General features: G+C 41.1%; 1 protein-coding gene across 4 annotated transcripts in view; it reads left to right on the top strand.

Annotated features, from left to right (window-relative positions):
- COL19A1 (collagen type XIX alpha 1 chain) overlaps window positions 1–23912 on the top strand; it is a 214630-nt gene that overhangs the window by 59569 nt on the left and 131149 nt on the right. For 3 of the 4 annotated variants that reach the window (XM_075414582.1, XM_075414583.1, XM_075414585.1), the window contains 2 exons: window positions 10650–10703; window positions 15832–15876. In XM_075414582.1, the coding sequence (XP_075270697.1) occupies window positions 10650–10703; window positions 15832–15876 (99 nt within the window). The remainder of the gene's footprint in view (window positions 1–10649; window positions 10704–15831; window positions 15877–23912) is intronic. The other variant, XM_075414584.1, reaches the window with a different exon arrangement.

Raw genomic sequence — 23912 nt, 5'->3', positions numbered from 1 at the left:
ACTAAGTGAAGTTAAAGCCTTGAGTATGGGAATTGCTGGCAGTTGAAAATCAGGCAGTTGAACACCATCTATTATAGCAGCAAGTTTGGTACGAGTTTTGTATTCTTTTTGTGTTTTCAGTGATATCTTTGTGCACAATTAGCGCACATCTGATTTTAAGAGATGGATGACTATGAAAACAGTAGCTCTCAATAGCTTTCTGATGCATGAATATGCTTTCTAAAAATCTTACTGGGCAAATACACTTTAGACCATTTTGTTTTCCAAAAATTGTTCCATTGCTTCAGCATGTATAATTCTTGCTTGCTTGCTTTCACTCTCTCCTTAGTGTTACAAGGAAGTGTTTTGAATAGCCTTTGATCATAAATTTGATTCCAGAGAGCTGTCTGCTGTGCTGACTTTTTTTTGCCTTATTAGGTGATTTTTTGCAGTTTACAACTCCAGGAACTGTTGAGCTCCCTGTTTTTTCAATTCCTAAATCTAAACGACAGCAGTTCAATTTGGTTCTCAATAGAAAGCTCCGTGGAATCAAATTACCTTGCGTGCAGTGACACTGCTTGGGTGTTATTTCCATTCTGGAGGGAATGGTGCTCCTGACCACTGTAGGTTGTTCACTGTTGGTGTGCAGAGACTGCATTTTTAATTAAAGAATCGTTGCTTTTTGAGGGGGGGGGGGAAAATTATGCTTCAGTCTGTCAGCTAACCCATCTGAGGAAAGTTGTTTCATTGTCTTCTGTCCTCTTATGGTTTCCATCAAAATCAGATTAGTACGTCTCAGTAGAACAAAGACGAAAATGTGCTTTGGGAGCCAAACGCTAACGCTTGTATTGGTCAGCATCAAAGCCATGGGCTCCTTCAGGCGAGTAACATGGGTGAGATAAGACGTGGAGGTGGAAGATTATACCCTCTGGTATTTGCAATGGAACTGTAATAACCATCAGAATGCGGGCAGTCACAAGGGCCCAGCATGCAGCAGCCGCTATTGTGATGTGAGGTGTGGCCAAAGAAACCAGAGGTCACCGGCCATTTTATAGAGGTCTGGGCTGCTGGGAGCAAAACTGAGGGTGGCACGAAGCCATGCAGGACTGGCTTTTGTTGGTGTGTTATGTAAAGTGGAAATAAAAAATAATGCGGTTGTTGAATAATGCAGTCGTTAAATGCAGCTCTTTGTTCCTTAATCAGAGGTTCATGAATACTCTAGCTGTGGGCCTGTCTGGCTCTGGGATTCTTAACTACGTTTGAAAAGCCTCAGTCAGGACCTTACGGAATTTGAAAGGGCAGAGGGAGGCTTGAGGATTTTTCTTCAATTGTTCGTAAATTATATCTATTGAGTTCCCTCTGTGAGGTTTCTGTGGCACATAGATTTATTTTTTTCTCTTTTTTCTCCTTCAGTTGCGAGGGCTAGAGACTGTAGATTTTAAAACTAGTATTCTGAGCTTTTCATGTCTCATCAGAAAGTAGAGCTTTAAGAAAAATACCCCTTATTGTGAGACTTAGCCTTGTAAAAGTTGGCAGCAGTGTGTTACAGGAGATGGGCTAATCGGGGAGGAAGGAACTTTCTCACTGTACTGCAGCATTGTACAGCTTGTCTGACACGTTCTGCTTAGTTTTGTTTGTTTTCTTTTGAGGAATTAGGTATTGAACTTTAGCAAATGCTGGATTTCGAACCTGATGAATTATTGATCTATATTAGGATAATTTAAAAATTGATAGCTTGTGTTACTGTTATTTATTTATATATAACAGTATTTCTCCTTGGCTCACAACCTGTATTACCAGTAGTACATGAGATTTTAAAGAAAAGGTGTTAGCTTCATGCAGTAGAGAATTTATACGTAATATAGATTGTACAGAGGTTATGGATAATACTGGTGGCTACTGTGACTTGTGACCTATTAACTATTAACTTTCCTTTGCCTTTTTTCTTTCGGTGGGTGAGTTGTATTAGTGATATAATTATTTTAATGAATCCAGCTCAGATGTGCATTTTAATTGTCAATGAACGTACTTCTCCCGCCCAAAACAACTTAGAAATGATGATGTAAATTTATATTCCAAATTCCATGTAAATTGTGGTTTTTTCCCTTCATAGATGCCAAGTTGTTGGACATAAAACTGCTTTTTATTCACACAGTAAAATCACTCATAGATATTGAAAAACAGAACTTTTTTTTTTTTTTAATTCCCACTGCTGGCCAGTATTTATCAACACCTAAGATTCATACTGCGTGTTTCAAGTCTGAATCGATTAAATCAGCGTGACACGCTGAGGCTGGGCCAAGTCTTGTCTAATCAGCAGTCAGCACTGTTGCTCTGGCATGAGGCTCCCAAAAATAGAAACGCAAGAAGTCAAACAAGTAAGTGGAAGGGCACTAAAAGAAAAAGTGCTGCTAATTCCACTGTTGACTTTCTGTCTAATGGATTCTTGTTCCCAGGCCATGCTAAGTAAAGCAACTGGCACAGGGTGTGTTTCTGCAGATGGCTCAGCAGTGACACATGCGGCCCAGCTGGTTGACAGGTGTTTGATTTGTATTTAACAAGTACCTCACACAAGCCAGATTATCTTTTTTTTTTTTTTTTTTTTTTTACAGATACCGAGAAACTAGTCAACTGATGCTTTTTCTTCAGAATTAGCACCCGTTTCACTATGCTCCCTTACTGCTGTGACTGGCAGTTATTCTGACTTTCTCTTACAAATGAAGATTACATCATTTTAGTTTGTAATAAGAAATTAAATAGGATAAATTAATCCACAGTTAACTTTATTTAATAGCTGTAACCTGTTACCTTTACATGTGGAAAATGCACAACATTTCATTTATAGCTGTTGACAATAAGATTTCAAGAAATGTTTATTTAGCTGTCCACTTCTTAGAATGAAAATTCCCTTAAAGAGTGTGTGTGGAAGGAGAATACCAGACCTCTGGGGTGTAACTGTTACACTCTGTGCTCATGTGTCTTCCCATAACGTGAGAAAGTCTCGGGACTTTCTTGTACAGTGTAGCACAAGCCTGGAGTAAAAGAAATTCCCTGCCCAGTATTGATAGAGATGCATCCAAGGCTGCAAGGGAAGAATGAAGGTGGGAAACTACTTAACAGATGAGAATAAATAGTGTACAATGTTATTGATTTTTTTTTTTTGTAAGCTACGTAACAGCACACTGCATAATTGGAGAGAGATTTTCTCAGTGACGGTCTGTTTGTTTAATTACACTTTGGAGGGATTGTTTTGTTTAATAACTGTGAGTGGAAGAAATTATGATCTTTGTGGCATTTGTTAGTCACTGCTGTGATAGCAACTCTGCTGGCAAAACCAGCAGTGGAAACAGCAGAGTATCAGGATGCTCTTACACATCATCTTTGATTAACGTGAACTCTCAGAGCCTTAGACAGTACGATGTGTAATGTGACAGTGACTGTGGACAGTTTTATCTTCCCCGCTCCCTGCCCCATTTCTTCATACTTTAGTCTGAGCATTTTCCTTTACTGGTATCAAATTCATGAGATGGAAGAAGGTGAGACTTCAGGAACTGTTAACTAAAATGGGTGGCTCTTTGCAGTCACAGGGTTATAATGGCAGTGTTGTGCACCAGCCAGAAGAAATACCACCCTGTAGAATATAGTGTACTGGCAGCACTTCTGCTGAACCTCGGAAGAATGGGAAAGGAATGCAGCCGAAGAAATGGCTGTCAGAGTAGTGTTGATTCTCTAAATAAATATTGGTTTTTAGTGAGAGGATGATTAAAAACTCATGCACAGAGCCTGTGTCCTTCAGATAATGGACTGACTTCTTTCTGTCTGGCATCCCAGAAGTGGGATATGGAGTAGGCTAATAAGCCTCAAAGAGGTTAAGAAAAGGGCCAGAAAGGACAAGTTACAACCCTAATAGGCTGAGGTGTTGCTGTTCCCCACAAAGCTGCTCAGAATCGACAGTAATGGGGTACACCTGGAGACTTACCTTTAGGGAGCAGTTCCCAGGGCTCCTGTGCTGACAGTAGATCCCCTGATCCCAGATTCACAAGTGGGGATCTGTCTGTTGGAGTCCTGCATAAGTGATTGGTATATCCTCTTCATCTAAATACTAGTCCGTCTCGAAAATATATCAAATGTCAAAAGGCATTGTTTTTGAAGTGAAGGCACATATTTCTTGGGAAAGTCTTAAGCTTCTGAATATAAATGGAGACATGGAAAGTGTATTTTGATCTGCTTTATTTATCAGTAGTGGACAGTGGAGTGAACAGTTGCTAGTGAAGTGTTCAAGGCTGGGTTGGATAGGGATTTGAGCAACCTGGTCTAGTGGAAGGTGGCTCTGCCGATGGCGGGGGGGTTGGAACTAGGTGATCTATAAGGTTCCTTCCAGCCAAAACCATTCTATGATTCTATGATAGGAGGTTTGCAGCTACACAAGTAGCTGCACTAACAATATGGTATTTCAGAAAAAGTCTTCATCTGAGTTAGTTCCTAGATTAGAAATTCCAGCCTATATGTAGTCTATTTATTTTTGATCCACGTTAAATCCTTAGTTTTTCTGCTGCTTTTTTACATTTCATATCTGTGTGGTTAGATGTTAGACTTAACAGCGTTTAATGGTCTGTGGGACAGATCTTTGTTAGTGTAAATTGATATTTGTACCAGCTGATAATCGACCTCCTGAATTTTCAGGTTATGGAAATGGATTATAATAATAATAAATCCTGCAGTAAAGAATAGCCTCTGACATCCAAGAGGTTGACCAATGCTGTTTACCTTCCTAATATAAACTTGGATCTCCAATTATTATGGTGAATACAATACTCATATTTCACTATTTTGAGGAGAGCTTGACAATTCATTAATATTGGATAATGCTTTTTAACTTATTTAACATTATTGCATTTCAAATATTATTTTAGCAAGGCCAATTAGATGAATTTCCAGTTCTGCTGAAACTTTAATAGGATTTGGATTTGCTGTAATGCCATGTTATGGCTGGGTTAACAATAAATCAATAGATGGTATGTAAGTCAGGCAGCTTTTCTTTTGACAGATCTACTGTCAGGGGAAAAACATAGTTACAAAAATCTATCAGTTGTCCAAGAGTATAAGATCACTTCAAAATTTTTTTCTACTGTGTTGCTTCAGATGATAGAAATATCCAACAGGCTAGACTTAATTTTCTAAACTGTTCATCCATAAAACATTACAAATCTTTGAGAACCTTTTGCAGCCAGAAGCCTCTGTGCCTGTTCTTGGTACTCTACAGAAGTGTTCTCATGGTTTTCATTTGCACTTTCTGTATGCTTTGTGTATGGGTTGTAGGCCAACTGAACTGGATTTTTTTCAAGCACGTGTTCAACTGATGTCTGCACTGCATTGTTAAATAACAATCTAAAAAAAAAAAAAAATTAAAATTATCCACTTCCATGTAGTAGGGTATAGTGTACTTCTTACCCGTCTTACCTGAGGAATGTACCTGGGTGGCAGGCCATTAAAAAAGCTATTAGATGAGCCTTTTGACTCAGTCTGAAAAGTAGGGGAAAAAATTCTAAGGGCCCTTTAGGCTCTAGAACAGAATGAAACAAAATAAGGAGAAGCTGTCCTGTTCCACTGCTCTTCTGTGTTGCCTAGAACTTTACCCTCGCTGGTGAAGTTCCGTCGTTACAGCTCTGAGGGCTCCACAGCAGCTAATGAGTTTCCTCTCACAGCTGAGGAACTAAACCCAAACTACCCAAGGTCCTGGTTATGTGCTGGTAATAAGTTCTGCCTTCATTTTTCTCCTCTATTTGCTGTTTAGTTCCTTACAGTCCAGTTATGTTCTATTTGAAATCAGTGGCAATTAAGAGTGGTGACTGGAAACGTGCCTTCTGGACTGAGTCGTCACTTCTTGATGGAGCAAGTCAAGAAGGCAGCAGTTGCCGCTTCTTCAGGGACTTGCAGTAGCAGTGAATACCACTTGTATTTACCAAATGCAGAAAGAACACCTACTGACAGCAGAGGCTCTGTTTCTGCTGATAATTTTTGATGATATAGAAACTGCTTCTTGGCACCTAGCATAACGGCTTCAGTCAGTTCGTTACCAGTTTTTGGAAGACTAAAAAAAAAGGTGATATGCCAGCCTATAGTTATGCCTGAAAATAAATAGTGATCCTTTTGTCTCAGCTTTTTCAGAACAACTTCTCTGACTTCTCATATTTTGTGAAAAAAATTTGTGGGAGCAAAATATAGAAAAAAACTTTTAAGTGCTTTATTTGTGAAATACGTGTGCTTTATGTCTTTGAATATAGAAACTGTGTGAGCTGTGTGCGTTTTGAGACATGCTAATAGCAAAAAAGGAAACAATGCCAACTAAAGAGTCTGCAGTCTGGAGTAAGGAGCCCTGTGGCCATGTTCTCTGAAGCTCTGAGCTGCCTTTGGCTGCTGACTCGTTAGTTTGGATGCAAAGCACCGAAACCTAAATAGTCAAGTGTTGTTTAATTTGGAGCATATTAATGTCTAGATGACTGAATGGACAGGCAAGTCAGGCTTGTCCCACAGATGGGTATCAGGAAGGGTTGGGAATGAGGAAAAAGTGATGCCTCCTGAACTCAAATTATGTTATGAGCTGCAAATGAGAACAGTATGGCTATTCTTATTTGCATTTCTCTTGAGCAGCTGCATAAAAAAGCAACAGGAGCTCTGATCACTAGGACGCAAGAGTCCTCTGACCAGCCCTCACCCCCTTGGCCAGACCATGGCATACCTACTCTGCTGGGGCTGCTGTGGAAGCAGGACAGAGCAAAGGAAACAAACTATTGGCTTGTCATGAGCCCTTCTGCATCAGGTTATTTTAAGGGAGGATCTTATGCTTGCTCACATGGGTCGGGTTGCATCGAGGACAGTGCTGAGGAAGTACTCTGCAAGTGCTGAGTACTGAGAGTTCAGCAGTAACCAAGTGGGAACAAAAGGATCAGTAGATGTGGTGAAATTGAAATGTCATAATATTTAGCAGAAACTTCCTGACATGACTAATCCAGGAGATTCATGGGGCGAGTCTTAGTAAATATCAGCTGAATAGCTTCTTACGGAATGAATATTCTACCAGGTGATCGTAACCATTAACAGGAGTCTATTTAAAGAAACAAGGAAATTAATCCACTAGACTAAGGAAGGTGTCATATAATGGGGTATAATTGGTGTGGCATTTTTATTTGCTAAAGGCAAAGCTCTTCCCCTGCTGGTGGCTCAGGACTGGCTCGGTACGTGCTCCACGGGGAGGATGCTGCCCGAGCCCTCTCACAGTATGTTGTTGAACATTCCACTCCATTTCTGCAATGCTAAAAATAGTTGTCCTCATTATAAAACACTGGGCTATTAGATTATTCCAAGGGTCTGGCATACTCAGGGTAATGGAAGGCACATATCCATAAATTATCAAAACAGTAAGTAGTGTTTGACTATGCTGATTTTACTTCTATTAAGATGAGTTTCCTTGTAACCCTGGAGTACCAAGCCTATTCTGTAAATCAGGCTCCTGGCAGTGCCCCAGTAAGTTTAAAAATAAAAGGAAAAATGTTTGGTTCTCATATTGAGGATGGAGAAGCATCTGACTGCTTCTTGGTGGTTTTTTGTGGCTTTTTTTTTTTAATATCTTGAAGTATTTTACAATAATTGTTTCTCTTTCCCAGCCTTGAAGAGAATCTCACAAAGTTCCAGCATGCTTGCCATTATAAATCGTGTTAATGCTTAAAATGTTCCAAATAGCAAAATGCATTCCAAGTGATTGATATGAGTCTCTCAACTCTTTTTTTTTTTTTTCTTTTAAATGATTAAATGATGAGATGCATAATTCATTTTTGGCGCCATCTTGTTTGGTAGTACAAGTAACCAATGCACTTAATAAAGTTCACATACTTGTATGTTAACACAGCATCTCCTTTTATTTTTTTTAGTCTTTTTAATGTGAAAGTCTCTTATTTAGGTGGAAAAATGGCTAAATGTGGAAGTGAAGGAATAAAAGTTAGTGTAAATGTATTCTAAAAAAGTTGCTAAGTACACAGATACAAAGCATCTTACTCTGTCTTGAAAGCCTTTAGGTATAAACTGACTCTCTAATTTTATAGGGTGTTGCAGTGCAATTACAAACTGCAAAATCAATAAATGATAAATACATTAAGAACCGTGATTATAAATACACTTCACATTTCCAAAATAGTTTAAACAACCACAACATTAATCATTTTCAATTTAATAAGAATCAGTATTGATGTAGGAAGTTATTGTTGCTTTGTTGTGTTGAAGGAGTAATCATTTCTAGAACACTGATTAAACAGTGCAAGGCAAAACATCTATGGCTTGCCTCCACCAAAAAACAGTGAATGTGTGTTCTTTTCTAGTTTACAGTGATCCAATATAGCAGGGAAGATGAGATATTGTCTGGTAACTATTAGACTGTGAAGAATTTTTCTGAATTTGTGCTGTAAATCTGGAGAAAATGAAGGGCTAAGGATTACTTGTAATGATTAATTAGAATTTTTCCTCAGCACGCTAGAATTTATTTTTACAGAGGGGAGTTGGAAGGAAGATGTTGGAAACTGCACTATGAGAGGATCTAGAAAGATGCCATTTTAAAAGCTATTTTAAGCTGTATTTTAATTGTTGTATATCATGAGAGCTTTGTATTTATTTGCTTAATTATTTTGATGAGTAATTGTTCTTTTATTGGCTCTTTCTGTTGTTAAGAGAGATTGGAGTTTTTTCATGTCTCTGTTCTTTTTTTTCATCTGTGAGGCATGTCTTCTGCTTGGCTTGGAATCAAATGAGTGAACTTTCAGAATTTATGTTGTTGAATTCTGGCTTGGCTAGAAAACTGAATTGGATGGCGTGCAAGTTACAAGGGCAAACTTCTGTCAAGGAATGGAGACCCATGAATGGAGGGGACTGGAGCATTTGTCCTACAAGGAAAGGCTGAGGGAGCTGGGCTTGTTCAGCCTGAAGAAGAGAAGGCTGAGAGGGGACCTTATAAATGATTAAAAGTATCTCAAGGGTGGGTGTCAGGAGGACGGGGCCAGCTCTTTTCAGTGGTGCCCAGTGACAGGACAAGGGGCAATGGGCACAAACTGAAGCAGAGGAAATTCCGTCTGAACATGAGGAAGAACTTCTTCCCTCTGAGGGTGACGGAGCACTGGAACAGGCTGCCCAGGGAGGTGGTGGAGTCTCCTTCTCTGGAGATATTCAAGACCTGCCTGGACAAGGTCCTGTGCAGCCTGCTGTAGGCGACCCTGCTTGGGCAGGGGGGTTGGACTGGATGAGCCACAGAGGTCCCTTCCAGCCCCCACCATTCTGTGATTCTGTGTCTTCTACGCTCCCACTTGAAGTCGTATGAGCATGGATGAATTCTTCTAACAGAACTTAGCTCAGTAACTTGAGATTTATTGAGACCAATATTTATGTACTTTATGGTGACGCATTTCATGAATCTGTAAATGCAGGGTGGTTCTTAGCTTTGAGTGGCAGAGCCTGGTTATCACTACACCTCGAATGCTTTAACAAGCTTTGCTAAGAAGGAATGGAAAAGGAAACCACTGCAAGATTTTATATTTTCATTTCAAATAAGATATTACTAGGTTTTTAACTATACCTTTTCCTTGGAAAGCCCTATATTAAAAGCAGAACTGAGTTGCCTGTAGCCTACAATGCAGAGCTATTGATTTTTTTTTTTTCTTTTGCTCGACTAGTCCTTATTCAGGTATTGAAGATGAAGTTTACCATGTTACTCAGCTTGGATAGTTACTTTGTAAAAACATTTTTGGTTAACAAGGTGCTTGTTTGCACTTACGCTCTGTTGCTGGGCATAGTTTTTAAGCATCTGTTTTCTTGAATGGATTTTACAAGCCCAAATCGGATTCTTAATTTTCATGGGCAGTGCAAGGAGAAAGTTATTTGGGGGGCAGGGAGTGCCGAACAGTCAATTGTGCAGCTGACTGACTTAGCTCTTTTAGAACTTCTAGGGGTAGAGGACGCAGTAATTTAACAACACGTACAGAACATTCACCTAGGAAGTAGGAGAAAACAGGTTTTTGTCTGCCTGGTTGCACAGGATCAAGATTTGCATTTCCTCCCGCTGGTAGGTTGGGCACTCCCCTAGAGGTGGTAGGAAGATCTGAGACACCCCCTTGGAGCAGAGCCTAGAAACCAGCAGTCGGCTTAGTAGGTACAACATATGTCCCCACAGGGACCTAACAGTAGATCCCTGGGGGTTCAAGCACCTAACAGGTATTAGGGAGAGCGTGGAAGCTGTGGCACCCTCATTGGGGTTTTAGGTACTTGGGTAGTATGCTGTTGTCTTCTGAAGTTTTTTTTTCTGCATCGAGGCCTGAAATAAAACTTTTAAGAAAGATTTTCACATGATCCAAACTCCCTAATCTTTTTTGTTGTCCAGTTGTCTGAAGCAATCTACAGCTGTATCTGCTGCATAATTAGGTCACCTGTAATTATTAATTACCTGCTGTTTTGAAAGTGAAATATATTTTAACCAAATATGAGTCAACAGACATAAACAACCCTAGAAATCAATTCAGCTGTTCTGTAGACAAGGAATGAGAAGCAATACATGTCCAGATGTCTTTTTCTCTTAATTTAGCTCAGTCAGGAGTTAGGTCTGTAAAATGATGGCTATGTACCTTTTGTTTCAGGGGGAAGCTGGCTTGGTAGGTGCTCCTGGCAAACCTGGTCTTACTGGTTCCAAGGTAAAAAAACCAATCAAACAAAAACCAGTTTCATTTTATGCTTTTTCACTCTCAACATTGTTTTTGCCAGCTGTCCAGTATCTACACAAATTGTATTTGAATTACATATCCAGTTCCTGAATCTTATAATGTGACAGAGGAACTTTACTATCAGCTTCTCTTTCAAAAGAGAAAGAGTGTGTGGTGCAGTGGCACAAACCTGCCTATCAGTATTATTTTGCATTAAGAGCAGTCGCCTAAGTCTCAGAACTGTGCAGGTCTTTCCAGCCACAAGGTGGAAGATTCAAAAATATGAAATTTGAGAGTTTTGTGATCTCAGCAAAATGAGATGAGGGATGATACTCCTTCTTCCGCTCTTCCATTTTAATCTTTTGCTCCTCTCTGGAGGTGGAGTATTGTAAGAAGGCCAGAACTTGCAAAAACAGACATCTGTATTATAGACCTTGCTGGTAATATTTGTTTAAGTTGCCTGACTCTTTTCATTATCAGATTTTGTTTTCTGTTGATTGCAGCTGTGTTTAACCATAAGTATTTGGAATGAAATCTTAATGTCACATGTGTCTGTCCACCTAATTCCTTTTAGAAAATTGTAGGGGAAATAGTTCTGCTGCTTCCAAAAATTAAGGGACTATACAAAAAAACCCGCTAACATTATTTTGTTAATATTAAAATTTCAAGTAAGTGTTCTCAGCATGACCTTGATGCGAAGGGCTGATTTGTGTATCTTTAGGGCAGATATTTCCTGCAATACAGCACGAAGGGAAGGAAGGAACTTATTTTCTGCGGATGAGGTAGCCAGCATTGAGTTCCACAGCATGCTTACAGTAATCTATCAATTCACACATTCAAATCTAAGATTTCATTGAGTCATACTGTAGGTGTATTTAAAACTCTGAAATTCATGTCACCAGTCCTGCAGTGAGTATCAAGATGAGTAGTCAGTGATTGTCCATTAAAAAGCTCGTGTGAGATCTTTTGCCAAACACAATGTGAGAATTCTGCCACAGAAAGGAGAATTTAAATCAATCATAAATGTGTTATTGTGTAACTCTCAAGTTTTCATTTCTGCAGCATGAGAATTTTTTGAAGTGACTTACCAGTGCGTAATATTGTTGTATTTTTAATGCTATGAGGTGCAAATGACCTGAATTTCTTTCTCTACACTTTCTGTTGACTGTATGTATTGTTTTGCCTAATTGGAAGTAATTTTTAATTCAAATACATGCAAAAAATCTGGATACTTAGACTGTATTTCTGAAAAAGGAGGAATTAGTTAATCATCCCATACTTTGGTACAGGCAGAGAATTGACTGGTTGAGCATCAGGATTGCTGGAAAGGACCTAAAGGTGGGCATGAGGCTTCATATAACTGAACAGCATTCTCCTATTGGGAATAAAGCGAACCATAGTTTGGACTACGTTAGTAAAACTGCAGCTGGAAGATCAGGGGAAAATAATTTCCCCCCTTTCTTGGTGGTGCTGCATCTGGTGTGCTGTGTCATGTTTAGGTGGGGTCTTCCACCCTCACTTTTTCAAGAGACATGGAGAAATCAGAGAGAGTCTAGCAGGGAGCTAGTGTATGTTCAGGGGCCTAGAAAACAAGACCTTTGAGGAGATTTTCAAGGAGCTATGTTTGTAGAGTCTGGCAAAGAGGAGACCAAGGAGTGATCGAGACTGCCCTGCAGGCCCAAGGAGCACAGCTGGTTGGTCGATAAGAAGAGCTTCCTAAAAGGCCAAGAACAGTCCATTCTGATGTGCAGCAGGTTGATCAAGCATGGCAGGAGGCCAGCATGGATGAAGAAGGAGCTCCTGACTGAGCTCAGACACAAAAATTAAGAGTGGAAGAAGGGGTGAGCTAAACGGCAGGAATATAGAAATGTTGCCTCAATATGCAGTGATAGAGATAGGAAACCAGAAACTCATTTCACATTGAAGCTAATGAGGGATTTGATGAGCAGCATGAAGGGCTTCTGTTAAATGCATCTGTAGCAAAAACAAGCCTGAAGAAAAAATTGACCCACTGCTTAATAGAGTGGGAGACGTGGAAAAGGCCAAGAGTACCCAATGCCTTTTTTACATTGGTTTTCACTAGTAAAGGTTGCCCTAAGGCCTCACAGGTACTTGAGCCTCCTAGCAGAGTGTGTGAGAATGAGCCATTACCCACTGAAGTGGAAGAAAGTGTTAAGGAGCACTTAAGCTAGTTGGACATTTGCAAGATACCAAGCAGTATTCATCCAGGCGTGCTGAGGGAGCTGCCTGTTGTCACTGCCAGGCTGCCCTCTGTCATTAGCAAAAGATCATGATGCCTAGCAGAGGTGTCTGGTGATGGAAAATGGGGAAATATCACATTCATCTTTAAGAAAGATCCAGGGAGCTGCAGGCCAGTCACCCTCACCTCTATCCCTGAAAAAATTACGTAGGAAATCATCGAAGGCATTTCTAAACACATGAAGGACCAGAAGGTGACTGGGAACAGCTAGTATGGATTCATCAAGGACAAATCATGCCTGACCAACCTGATTGGTTACTCTGATAAGATGATTGACTCTGTGCGTTAGGGGAGAGCAGTGGATGTTGTACACCTTGACTTCAGCCAGGCTTTTGGCACCGTCTGCAGTCATGTCTTTGTAGTCAAATCTGTGAGATATGGACTGGATAAATGGACAGTAAGATGAGTGGAAAATTGGTTGGGTTGTTGGGCTCTGGTGGAATAACTGCTATGCAGTCAAACTGCTGCCTAGTAACTAGTGTCATCCCCCAGGAGGTGATACTGGGGCTAGTATTATTTAGTGTCTTATTAATAACGTGGGTGATGGGATTCTCAGCAAGTTCACGGGTGTTATCAAATGTAGGGAAGTAGTCAGTGCACTGGAAGGTAGGGCAAGGATAATATTCAGTGGGACTTCAATATTCTGGAGAAATGAGCTAATGCAGAGCTCAATAAGTTAAACAAAGGCAGACATGAGGTCCTGCATCTGAGAAGGAATAGCCTCATGCGACGGTAGAGGGTAGGTGCCAAATTGCTAGAAAGCAACTCTACAGAAAAACAGTTTGGGGATCCTGGTGGGTGCCTTTTTGGTGGAGAAGGCCGGCTGCCTCTTGAGCTGCCTTAGCAACAACATGGCCATCAGGTCAGGAGGAGTGATTTTTTGGCACTTTTAAGACCGCATCTGGACTTCTGTGTCCAGTGTGGGGCTTCCTAGGAGAGGAGAGCAAGCAGCTCACTTGGGCAAGACCAGTGGAGGCCCACTAAGATGTCTGATGGTTTGGAGCCCATGATATATGAGGGGAGGCTGAGATAGCTAGGCTTGTTCAGCCTTAAGATGAGGTGTTTTGGAAAGGGGGAGAGTGGTGTGCAGACCCATTGCTGTCTGCAGGTACTGTGAGGGTGTGGAGAAGGCAGAGCCAGACTCTTGTCAGAGGTGTGCAGTGAAAGGACAAGAGGCAATGGATGCAAGCTACAACCAGGGAAATTTTTACTCTGTGTAAGAATAATCTTTATATAATGAATTGAGAATTGAGTAAAGACAGGATATGCAGTTTCACAAATGGGAAGGCTAAATGAAGAAGACACTTTGTTTCTAGAAATTTGTCAAAAGTGGATAGGCATTAGCTGTGTTGTATATCCAATAGCTGGGGAAGAATGGGAATCATAGAATCATAGAACAACCCAGGGTGGAAGGAGCAGAACAGAAGTTGCATACATTGAGAAATAATTTCAGTAATTAACCACTGATTTTTAGGCAAGGACATATGGAAGGTTATATCACAAGATCCAGTTTTGCATGCTTGGTCTTGGCCATGCTTCTAAAACTGACCCCTAAGCTGTTGATTGAATCAGCCACCCCAACCAAAAGAAAACAAACAAAAAGCAGCAACTGTAGGTGGTTGATTAAAAGTCCCGAACTATTTGATAATTTATACACCTGGACATCTCCCAAGCTTTGAATTTAATACCCAGATGTGTCATGCAGGCTATATCCCTTGAAAGATTTGACAAAATGCTGCCAGTAATTTTGCAAGTCATAGCCTGCTGTTCTAGTTAACCTTACGTAAACCTTAGACATCTATATAAAGAAATTACACTCTTTGAAGGGTGAAAGAATGCGTAGAGATTGCTCATTCTAATTTTTTGAAAGTAATTAAGAAAATACGATATGCTTCACTTTGGAAATTTTCTAATCTCTTCATCTTCACACCTGTAAAAAATATATATACATTGTACTGAGGCAGTGAGACTAAATTCTAGAGACTGGCAAAGATACGCAAAGCGTCTCCTCCTAGATGATTTGAGGGAGAAAGAACTGCTTGGGTGGTTTTGTTGTTGTTGTTGTTTTTATTAGGTAGTTTTTATACTACAACTATAGAACTTTGGCTGTATGTCTCACAAAACATAAAACTATATATTAATAAAGATCTAAAACAGGTGTTATTCTTGTTATAATACAGCCAGGCTACAGGCTGTTTGATGAAGACATTAACATGGTAAGATTCTGCATAAAGATCTTTTTCTGAGCGAAATGTTATCAAATTGGACCTTGAAAGAGCATTGTAACAGGTCTTTTTATTGAAAGATCATCAAATAAAGGATTCAATCTGCTGAAATAAGCTGAGCTTGAATTAGTATTTCAAAAGTCACTCCTGTTTTTTTCTAATATTTGGGTAATTGGATGTGGTTTTTAAAGGAATGAGTTTTCTTTTAGTAAATCGTATCTGTATATTTTTTCTCAATATTTCTGCGTTTTGGAGGCCTTCACAGCTGACTAGTCATATTTAAAAATGAAAAAGAAGGTATCAATGGGAATAACTGTATTAAAACTGGTTCTGTAGAAGAATAGCAGGACTATAATAAGTGAGTGTAACAACAAGGAGTATTTCAGAATTTTTAAATCCAAGAAGATCCCTTATGCTGAATGGAAAAATGATTGACTACTTTTAATCAACAAAATTGTAGGAAGCCGTGTCATTTTTTTGTAGAGGTTTCATGCCTTTTTGAATGAGAGTATCCAAATTATTTATTCTGTTTTAATCCCATAATAAAAATTCAGTGCAATAAAGCTATCTTAAATAATGCAATTATTTGAAGAATGTTTGTTCAAGATTTTTGTTTAATTGTTTTGTGTTCCAGGGTGAACGTGGCTTTGCCGGTAGTAAAGGTGAAGAAGGTGAAAAGGTAAATTATTCTGCCTATGTTATTTATTTTTTCTGTTTAACTATTTGATATATGGCCAACCAAATAGACCTTTGTTCTAAAGGTCTCCGTGAACTCTTTCATTGATTAATTTCTTATTTTTGCTATGTAAATGATTCCTGAAATGCTGAAGAACAAGGAGGTTTTTATGCGTGTTAATTGGTGCCGTCAGTTCTTCTATTAGAACCACTTTTTTTTCTCTTTTAAGAAAAGGTTTAATAATGAAATCTAACAGAATCATAACAACTGGACTCCAGTAGTGTCTACTGCTACCTTATTTCTATGGTAACTAGTAAAGGTTTATTTATACAGAATGAAATGCATGATGAGATGATGTGTAGGTATTTATAGTACTTAATTATTACATTTGTACATTACAGATGCACTTTTATAGAATCTTACTGTGTTGATCACAACTACTGAAGGTTTTACACACTTTTTTCCTAAGAACACAAATTTACTGCAATAGCAAAATTTAATATTTGCTACAGCATAGCTGACTGCTAATTTAAAAAGGTTAGTTTTAATTGATATACTTCTGTGTACCTACACAGTAGTTAACATGAGTTTTGTGTCCTGCACGTATCTGGCTCCAAGTGATTTGACGTGACTGCCAGTGGCCAAGCAGAATGCAGGTGCATTTCGCTCTTCCTCAGACCAGAAGTTCAATCCCTTTGCCTGATGGACTGGCATGTTGTCCTAAGGACCTGCTTAGTCTCCCAACAGTCATAAAATGGTTCCAAGCGTAAATTCCAGGAGAAGCCTTTCCTTGTTCTTCACTAGCGGGTACTGGAAATGGAGCTTAAAGCAGTTTGCCCTAGTTACAGATGCTCTGCAATGGCCAGAAAAAGTTCAAAAGCTTGTGGATTAAAATGGTAACTAAACTGGTCCTCCGGAAAGCTGTGTTGGCTGACGGAATGCCAGCCTGGGTCAGTCTAGATGATGCAACCTAATCTTCTTGTGTGGCTTCAGACAAGTAGGTCTTCACAGGTCATCAAAGGCAAGTCTGTGTTGAGGGGCAAGAAGGAGGTAAAGCCCGTTCTTAGCTTGCTTAATAGGAACTAAAGTAATGATGGTGATAGTTTACACTTGAAACTCCAGCTCCTAACCAAGTTACTGCCCAGTCACTGCTTTTTCACTAGTTTTGACTGAGGTGGATTAGGCAACCTGAATGAAGAGTCTTTTCTTGGATCATAGAAGGTGCAGAAGAGCATTTCTGCTGAATTTATAACCAGATACTGTGATTCTGGCAATATTCAGACTGAAGAAAATGGAGAGTAGGTGGCAGCTTCTGAATTTGAAAAAGTGCGATATATTTGTGAGTTAGGCAGCTTTGGCCATGGGTGTATTCACTTACCCACCGTACCACTTTCAAAGTGTCAGCCGGCTTTCCAGTGTTGATATTTTAAAGAAAGCATGTTATGGATTAGCAGAATTTAAGCTGTTTTAAAATTATGGAGAGTTTTTTAGGAGGAAATATTCCAGTAATCAGGAAGGAAGAAATATCAAAAGTAAAAACAAGCATCCGTAGCAACTAACATTTATAATGCGAAGATTCATTCTCTAAAAAAAGCACTTGTTAAGCTTGAGTGTTTCTAACTCCACTGATGGATTTTAATTCCTTGGTGGCAACGTTATTCATCAGTTCTGAAGGGGTTGTGGGTTTATTCTTTTTTTTTTTTTTTCTCTCCTAATTGCTCTGCAGCTGTGGTGTGCTTTCCTCAAGTCTTATGAATAAATTGTGTTTGGACACAGGCACGTGGTTCCAGCTGTTGCTGCCACTCTCTTTGCTTGATTTCCCTTATTTTAAGGCAGAGGTAAAATGACCCAACCGTTGATAGCCACATTTTTCATATCTGGAAGCTGAATCAGCACATTTAGACTTTTTTTTTCTTTTTGTCTTGTAACTTCAGAAGTTAATGACAACATTCTGTGTAAAAGTATTTTCCAGTGTGACTATTAATAGTGTAGTCCACTGTCCTTCAAATAAAAGGAAATAACAAGTGGAAGGATCTTTACTTACCAGTGATCGCTCAAAAATAATTTGGAACAGTCTCATCAGAAGCTATGCATCGTGATTTGTGAGGAAAGAGTGTTTTTTAAGATGATGGGAAGTAGGTCTCAGCCTGGGTTTTAGCAGTTACTCAGTTTAGCCTTAATTCAAATAATTATTGAAGAACAACAACACTGTTTCCAGTAACTGAACCCCATGTTAAAAATGTATCAACACCTTTTCATTTTAATATAGAGTCACAAGATAAAATAGTTTTTACTAATTAATTTATGTCTAACAAACATGATTAAAAAGCCTGGAACTTAGAGTTTTATTTTTCCTAATACAAAAAACTCTGCCCTGTCTTGCATATTAGGGAACAAGATAGCATTTGCACACAGTTTTGTCTATCACCTACAGTGGGACACAGCTACCTAAACATGAGGTATTTACTGTTTCACACTTTTTGCAGAACAATCCCGTACTTTAGTTTTGGTGACCAATCCATAGAAATGAATGCTTGAAACCAATTCAGCCTTATCCCTCATTTCACCAAATCAAAATAGTTGACTTTGGCTTCTATTCTACTCTGTTCTGCTTTGGCAGAGCAAGCTCTGGGAACATCAGGGAGACGCAGGCAATTGAGGCAAAAGTGATTGATTGTAAGTAAACTAAAGATACAGGAGGCACCTCTAATTTAAGCTGTTGAGGGAGATTATTTTAGGCTGTTTAAAAGTTTCTTTGCCACACTGGAGGAATCCAGAAGTATTGTTCCACCTTCCTTCTGGTTTTTTGATCTCAGATTGAACTTGGTTCTCACAGAGGACAGCAGTGGTAAGGGAAACTACAGAACTGCGTGTGCAGGTGCTATGCTGCAATTTTTCCCTCCATGGGAAGTATACTGTCAGTGTAAACGGGTTTTAATTCTCTGTGGTATTCTGCTTTCTTTGTAATACTTAGATAATGACATTGTCTTATATGATAGTCTTATAGGGGGAGGTGCTGAGCTCTTCTCCCTGGTATCCAGTGATAGGACACATGGGAATGGTTCAAAGCTGCGCCAGGGGAGGTTTAGACTAGACATTAGGAAGCATTTCTTTACTGAGAGGGTGCTCAAACACTGGAACAGGCTTCCTAGGGAGGCAGTCGATGCCCAGAGCCTGGCAGCATTTAAAAGACATTTGGACAATGCATGCTTTAACTTTTGGTGAGCCCTGAAGTGGTCAAGCAGTTGGACTAGATGATCATTGTAGGTCCCTTCCAACTGAAATAGTCTACTCTAACTCAGAGAGGCAAGTAAGGTATGCTATTATATAGACTAAATCGCAGCACTAGTTGGTATCTCAGAAGGGTAAAATCCCTCCAGCTATAAGTGAAGACCAGGTTCGGGACCTCCTGCAGAACCTAAATGTACAGAAGTCCATGGGACCTGATGAGATGCATCCCAGAGTCCTGAGGGAACTGGCTGACGTAGTTGCCAAGTCACTCTCCATGATATTTGAAAAGTCATGGCAGTCAGGGGAAGTTCCCAGTGACTGGAAAAAGGGAAACATTGTGCCCCTTTTCAAAAAGGGTGGAAATGAAGACCCTGGGAAATACCGACCTGTCAGCCTCACCTTTGTGCCTGCGAAGATCATGGAACAGATCCTCCTAGAAGATATGTTAAGGCACATGGAGGCCAGGGAGGTGATTCGAGACAGCCAGCATGGCTTCACCAAGGGCAAGTCCTGCCTCACCAACCTGGTGGCTTTCTATGATGGTGTAACAACAAGGGTGGACAAGGGAAAACCAATGGATGTCATCTATCTGGATTTTTGTAAAGCCTTTGACACGGTCCCCCACAACATCCTTCGCTCTAAATTGGAGAGCCATGGATTTGATGGGTGGACCGTTTGGTGGATAAGGAATTGGTTGGATGGTCGCAGCCAAAGGGTAGTGGTCAACGGCTCAGTGTCCAGATGGAGACCAGTGACGAGTGGAGTCCCTCAGGGGTTCATACTGGGACCGGTGCTGTTCAATATATTTATCAATGACATGGACAGCGACATCGAGTGTACCCTCAGCAAGTTTGCAGACACCAGAAGGATGGAATGCCATCCAGAGGGACCTGGACAAGCTGGAGAGGTGGGCCTGTGTGAACCTCATGAGGTTCAACAAGGCCAAGTGCAAGGTCCTACACCTGGGTCGGGGTAATCCCCGCTATCGATACAGGCTGGGGGATGAAAGGATCGAGAGCAGCTCTGCTGAGAGGGACTTGGGGGTACTGATAGACGAAAGGCTGGACATGAGCCAGCAATGTGCGCTGGCAGCCCAGAGGGCCAACCGTGTCCTGGGCTGCATCAGGAGAAGCGTGGCCAGCAGGTCGAGAGAGGTGATTCTGTCCCTCTACTCTGCTCTGGTGAGACCTCACCTGGAGTATTGCGTTCAGCTCTGGAGCCCTCATCACAAGAAGGACATGGAACTGTTGGAGCGGGTCGAAAGGAGGGCTACAAAAATGATCCGAGGGCTGGAGCACCTCTCCTATGAGGACAGGCTGAGACAGTTGGGCTTGTTCAGCCTGGAGAAGACAAGGCTGTGGGGAGACCTGATTGCAGCCTTTCAGTACTTAAAGGGAGCCTATAGGAAAGATGGAGACAATCTTTTTAGTAGAGACAGCAGTGACAGGACGAGGGGTAATGGTTTTAAACTAAAACAGGGTAGGTTTAGGCTGGATATTAAGGAAGAAATTCTTTACAATGAGGGTGGTGAAATACTGGAACGGGTTGCCCAGAGAGGTAGTGGAGGCCCCATCCCTGGAAACATTCAAGACCAGGTTGGACAGGGCTCTGAGCAACCTGATCTAGTTAGTGGTGTCCCTGCTGGCTGCAGGGGGGGTGGACTAGATGACCTCTAGGGGACCCTTCCAACCCAAAACTTTCTATGATTCTATGATTCTAAGAGTCAGAAGTTGTGAGTGACCGAGTAGGAGGATGGCTGTGCTCAGAGGAGGGGTTCTTCAATTGTAGTTTTCCTTAAATGGTTGTTTTCATTTATAAAGCATATTACACAGAATCACAGAATCACAGAATAGTAGGGGTTGGAAGGGACCTCTGTGGGTCATCTAGTCCAACCCCCCTGCCGAAGCAGGGTCACCTACAGCAGGCTGCACAGGACCTTGTCCAGGCGGGTCTTGAATATCTCCAGAGAAGGAGACTCCACAACCTCCCTGGGCAGCCTGTTCCAGTGCTCCGTCACCCTCAGAGGGAAGAAGTTCTTCCTCATGTTCAGACAGAACTTCCTGTGCCTCACAGAATCACAGAATCACAGAATAGTAGGGGTTGGAAGGGACCTCTGTGGGTCATCTAGTCCAACCCCCCTGCCGAAGCAGGGTCACCTACAGTAGGCTGCACAGGATCTTGTACAGGCGGGTCTTGAATATCTCCAGAGAAGGAGACTCCACAACCTCCCTGGGCAGCCTGTTCCAGTGCTCCGTCACCCTCAGAGAGAAGAAGTTCCTCCTCATGTTCAGACGGAACTTCCTGTGCCTCAGTTTGTGCCCATTGCCCCTTGTCCTGTCACTGGGCACCACTGAAAAGAGCTTGGCCCCATCCTCCTGACACCCACCCTTCAGATATTTGTAGGCATTTATAAGGTCCCCTCGCAGCCTTCTCTTCTTCAGGCTGAACAAGCCCAGTTCCCTCAACCTCTCCTCGTAGTGGAGATGCTCCAGTCCCCTCACCATCCTTGTAGCCCTCCGCTGGACTCTCTCCAGTAGCTCTTCATCCTTCTTGAACTGGGGAGCCCAGAACTGGACACAGTACTCTAGATGAGGCCTCACCAGGGCAGTGTAGAGGGGAAGGAGAACCTCCCTTGTCCTGCTGGCCACACTCTTCTTGATGCACCCCAGGATCCCATTGGCTTTCTTGGCAGCCAGGGCACACTGCTGGCTCATGGTTAACCTGTCGTCCACCAGGACACCCAGGTCCCTCTCCGCAGAGCTGCTCTCCAGCAGGTCCACGACAAGCCTGTACTGGTGCATGAGGTTGTTCCTCCCCAGGTGCAGGACCCTGCACTTGCCCTTGTTGAACCTCATCAGGTTCCTCTCTGCCCAGCTTTCCAGCCTATCCAGGTCACGCTGAATGGCAGCACAGCCTTCCGGTGTATCTACCACACCTCCCAGTTTGGTGTCATCAGCAAACTTGCTGAGGGTACATTCTAACTCTTCATCCAGGTCGTTGATGAAGAAGTTAAACAAGACTGGGCCCAGTACTGACCCCTGAGGGACACCACTTGTCACCAGCCTCCAACTAGACTCAGCACCGCTGATGACAACCCTCTGAGTTCTGCCATTCAGCCAGTTCTCTATCCACTTCACCGACCACTCATCCAGCCCACACTTCCTCAGCTTCCCCAGGAGGATATCATGGGAGACTGTGTCGAAAGCCTTGCTGAAGTCAAGGTAGATAGCATCCACGGCTCTCCCTTCGTCTACCCAGCCAGTCATGTCATCGTAGAAAGCTATCAGATTGGTCAGGCATGATTTCCCCTTGGTGAATCCATGCTGACTACTCCTGATAACCTTCTTTTCTTCCACTTGCTTCATGATGGCCTCCAGGATAAGCTGCTCCATCACCTTTCCCGGGATGGAGGTGAGGCTGACCGGCCTGTAGTTCCCTGGGTCCTCCTTCTTGCCCTTTTTGAAGATTGGAGTGACATTGGCCTTTCTCCAGTCCTCGGGCACCTCTCCTGTCATATATATATTCCCCTCCTATCTTGCACTCGAGATAGAGGATTTTAAAAGTGGATGTCATTAAAGCTGAGTTATGCAGCAGTATATGTGCTGTGATATGCACTTGTGAACAATTGACCTTAGGTAAAGTCATTATTTTACTGTAACTTTTTGATTGATATTTCTCCGTAAAATGATGTAAATAAAAAAGTTACATGTATTTTACTAAGGGAAACTTTCAGAGTAAAACCGTAATGATAGTAATTCATTGTTTCCAAAGTTTCTTCCTTTTATCTTTACTTTTTGTATGTTTTGATCGTGCTTTTGCCTGTGTGAGAAGAGAGAAAGAGACTGGGGCTTGTCCAGCCTGAATGTAGAAAACATTGTCATCTGCTTCGTTTTCTTTTAAACGCAGGATGTTCTTTGTATATATTTACTGTTTTGTGAAGTACAATTTGAATTATGCCAGGAAATAGGGCTTCCTCTATTTCCTTTAGAAGAAAATTCCTAATAGATCTTAGTGTCAAGAAGTTTTCCCGGAGGTTCAACATTTTCTACTTCATCCTATCACACCTAATAAAATACTCCTCTGTCTATTTTCCATCCATTCAGAACACACAAGGCTATAAACTTCCAGTGTGTTCCCAGGTGTAGTCTTTTATTTCACAGTTTTCAGTATACTTGACTTAAATAAGTCTAAGTAAATGAAGAAGGAATCACCTTTCCGTTCTAAGATCCTAGGTGATGTTCGTTATTATTTAGTCTTCCTAATATTTTTATGTCTGTACCATAAATCTCAGTGATGAAACCGGTCCACATAAGACAGCTCAAGTACTGGGGGAGCTTCCAGTCTACTTGAAAATTAGAAGCTATTACTCATGGATGGAAGACAATCATGGACCTCACAAGGTCTGTGATTAAAAATACTAAAAAATTACAATTAAGAGAAGAAGTTAGTAACCCTCCTGTGTATTAGTACAGCACTTCTATTTGTCAGATGTAGATTCTGCTAGAAATGTTACAGTGTGAACAAAAGGTTAGAAGAGTAAATTCAGTAAACCTCAAATCTTACTGTAACTGTGGCCAATGCATAAACAGAGCTGTTAGTCTGAATTTTTTTTTTTTTTTGAGTAATGGAAGAAAGTACAGTTTGCATTGTAGACTAAGGGTCAAATTCCCTAGTTTGTTTGGATGGGGCTGGAGTCAGTGCCACTGTGCTGAAAATATGGCTCCTTACCTGTGCTAATCTTCCATACAGATGCTTTCTTGGAGCGAGGGGAAGATTTTCTGAAGTCCTTTAAATCCTGTCTCATGCAG

The sequence above is a fragment of the Opisthocomus hoazin genome, chromosome 2, assembly GCF_030867145.1.
Source record: "Opisthocomus hoazin isolate bOpiHoa1 chromosome 2, bOpiHoa1.hap1, whole genome shotgun sequence".
In the NCBI taxonomy this organism is placed as follows: domain Eukaryota; kingdom Metazoa; phylum Chordata; class Aves; order Opisthocomiformes; family Opisthocomidae; genus Opisthocomus; species Opisthocomus hoazin.
The sequence above is the reverse complement of the archived record's forward strand: the minus strand, read 5'-3'. Positions and strand labels throughout refer to the sequence as shown.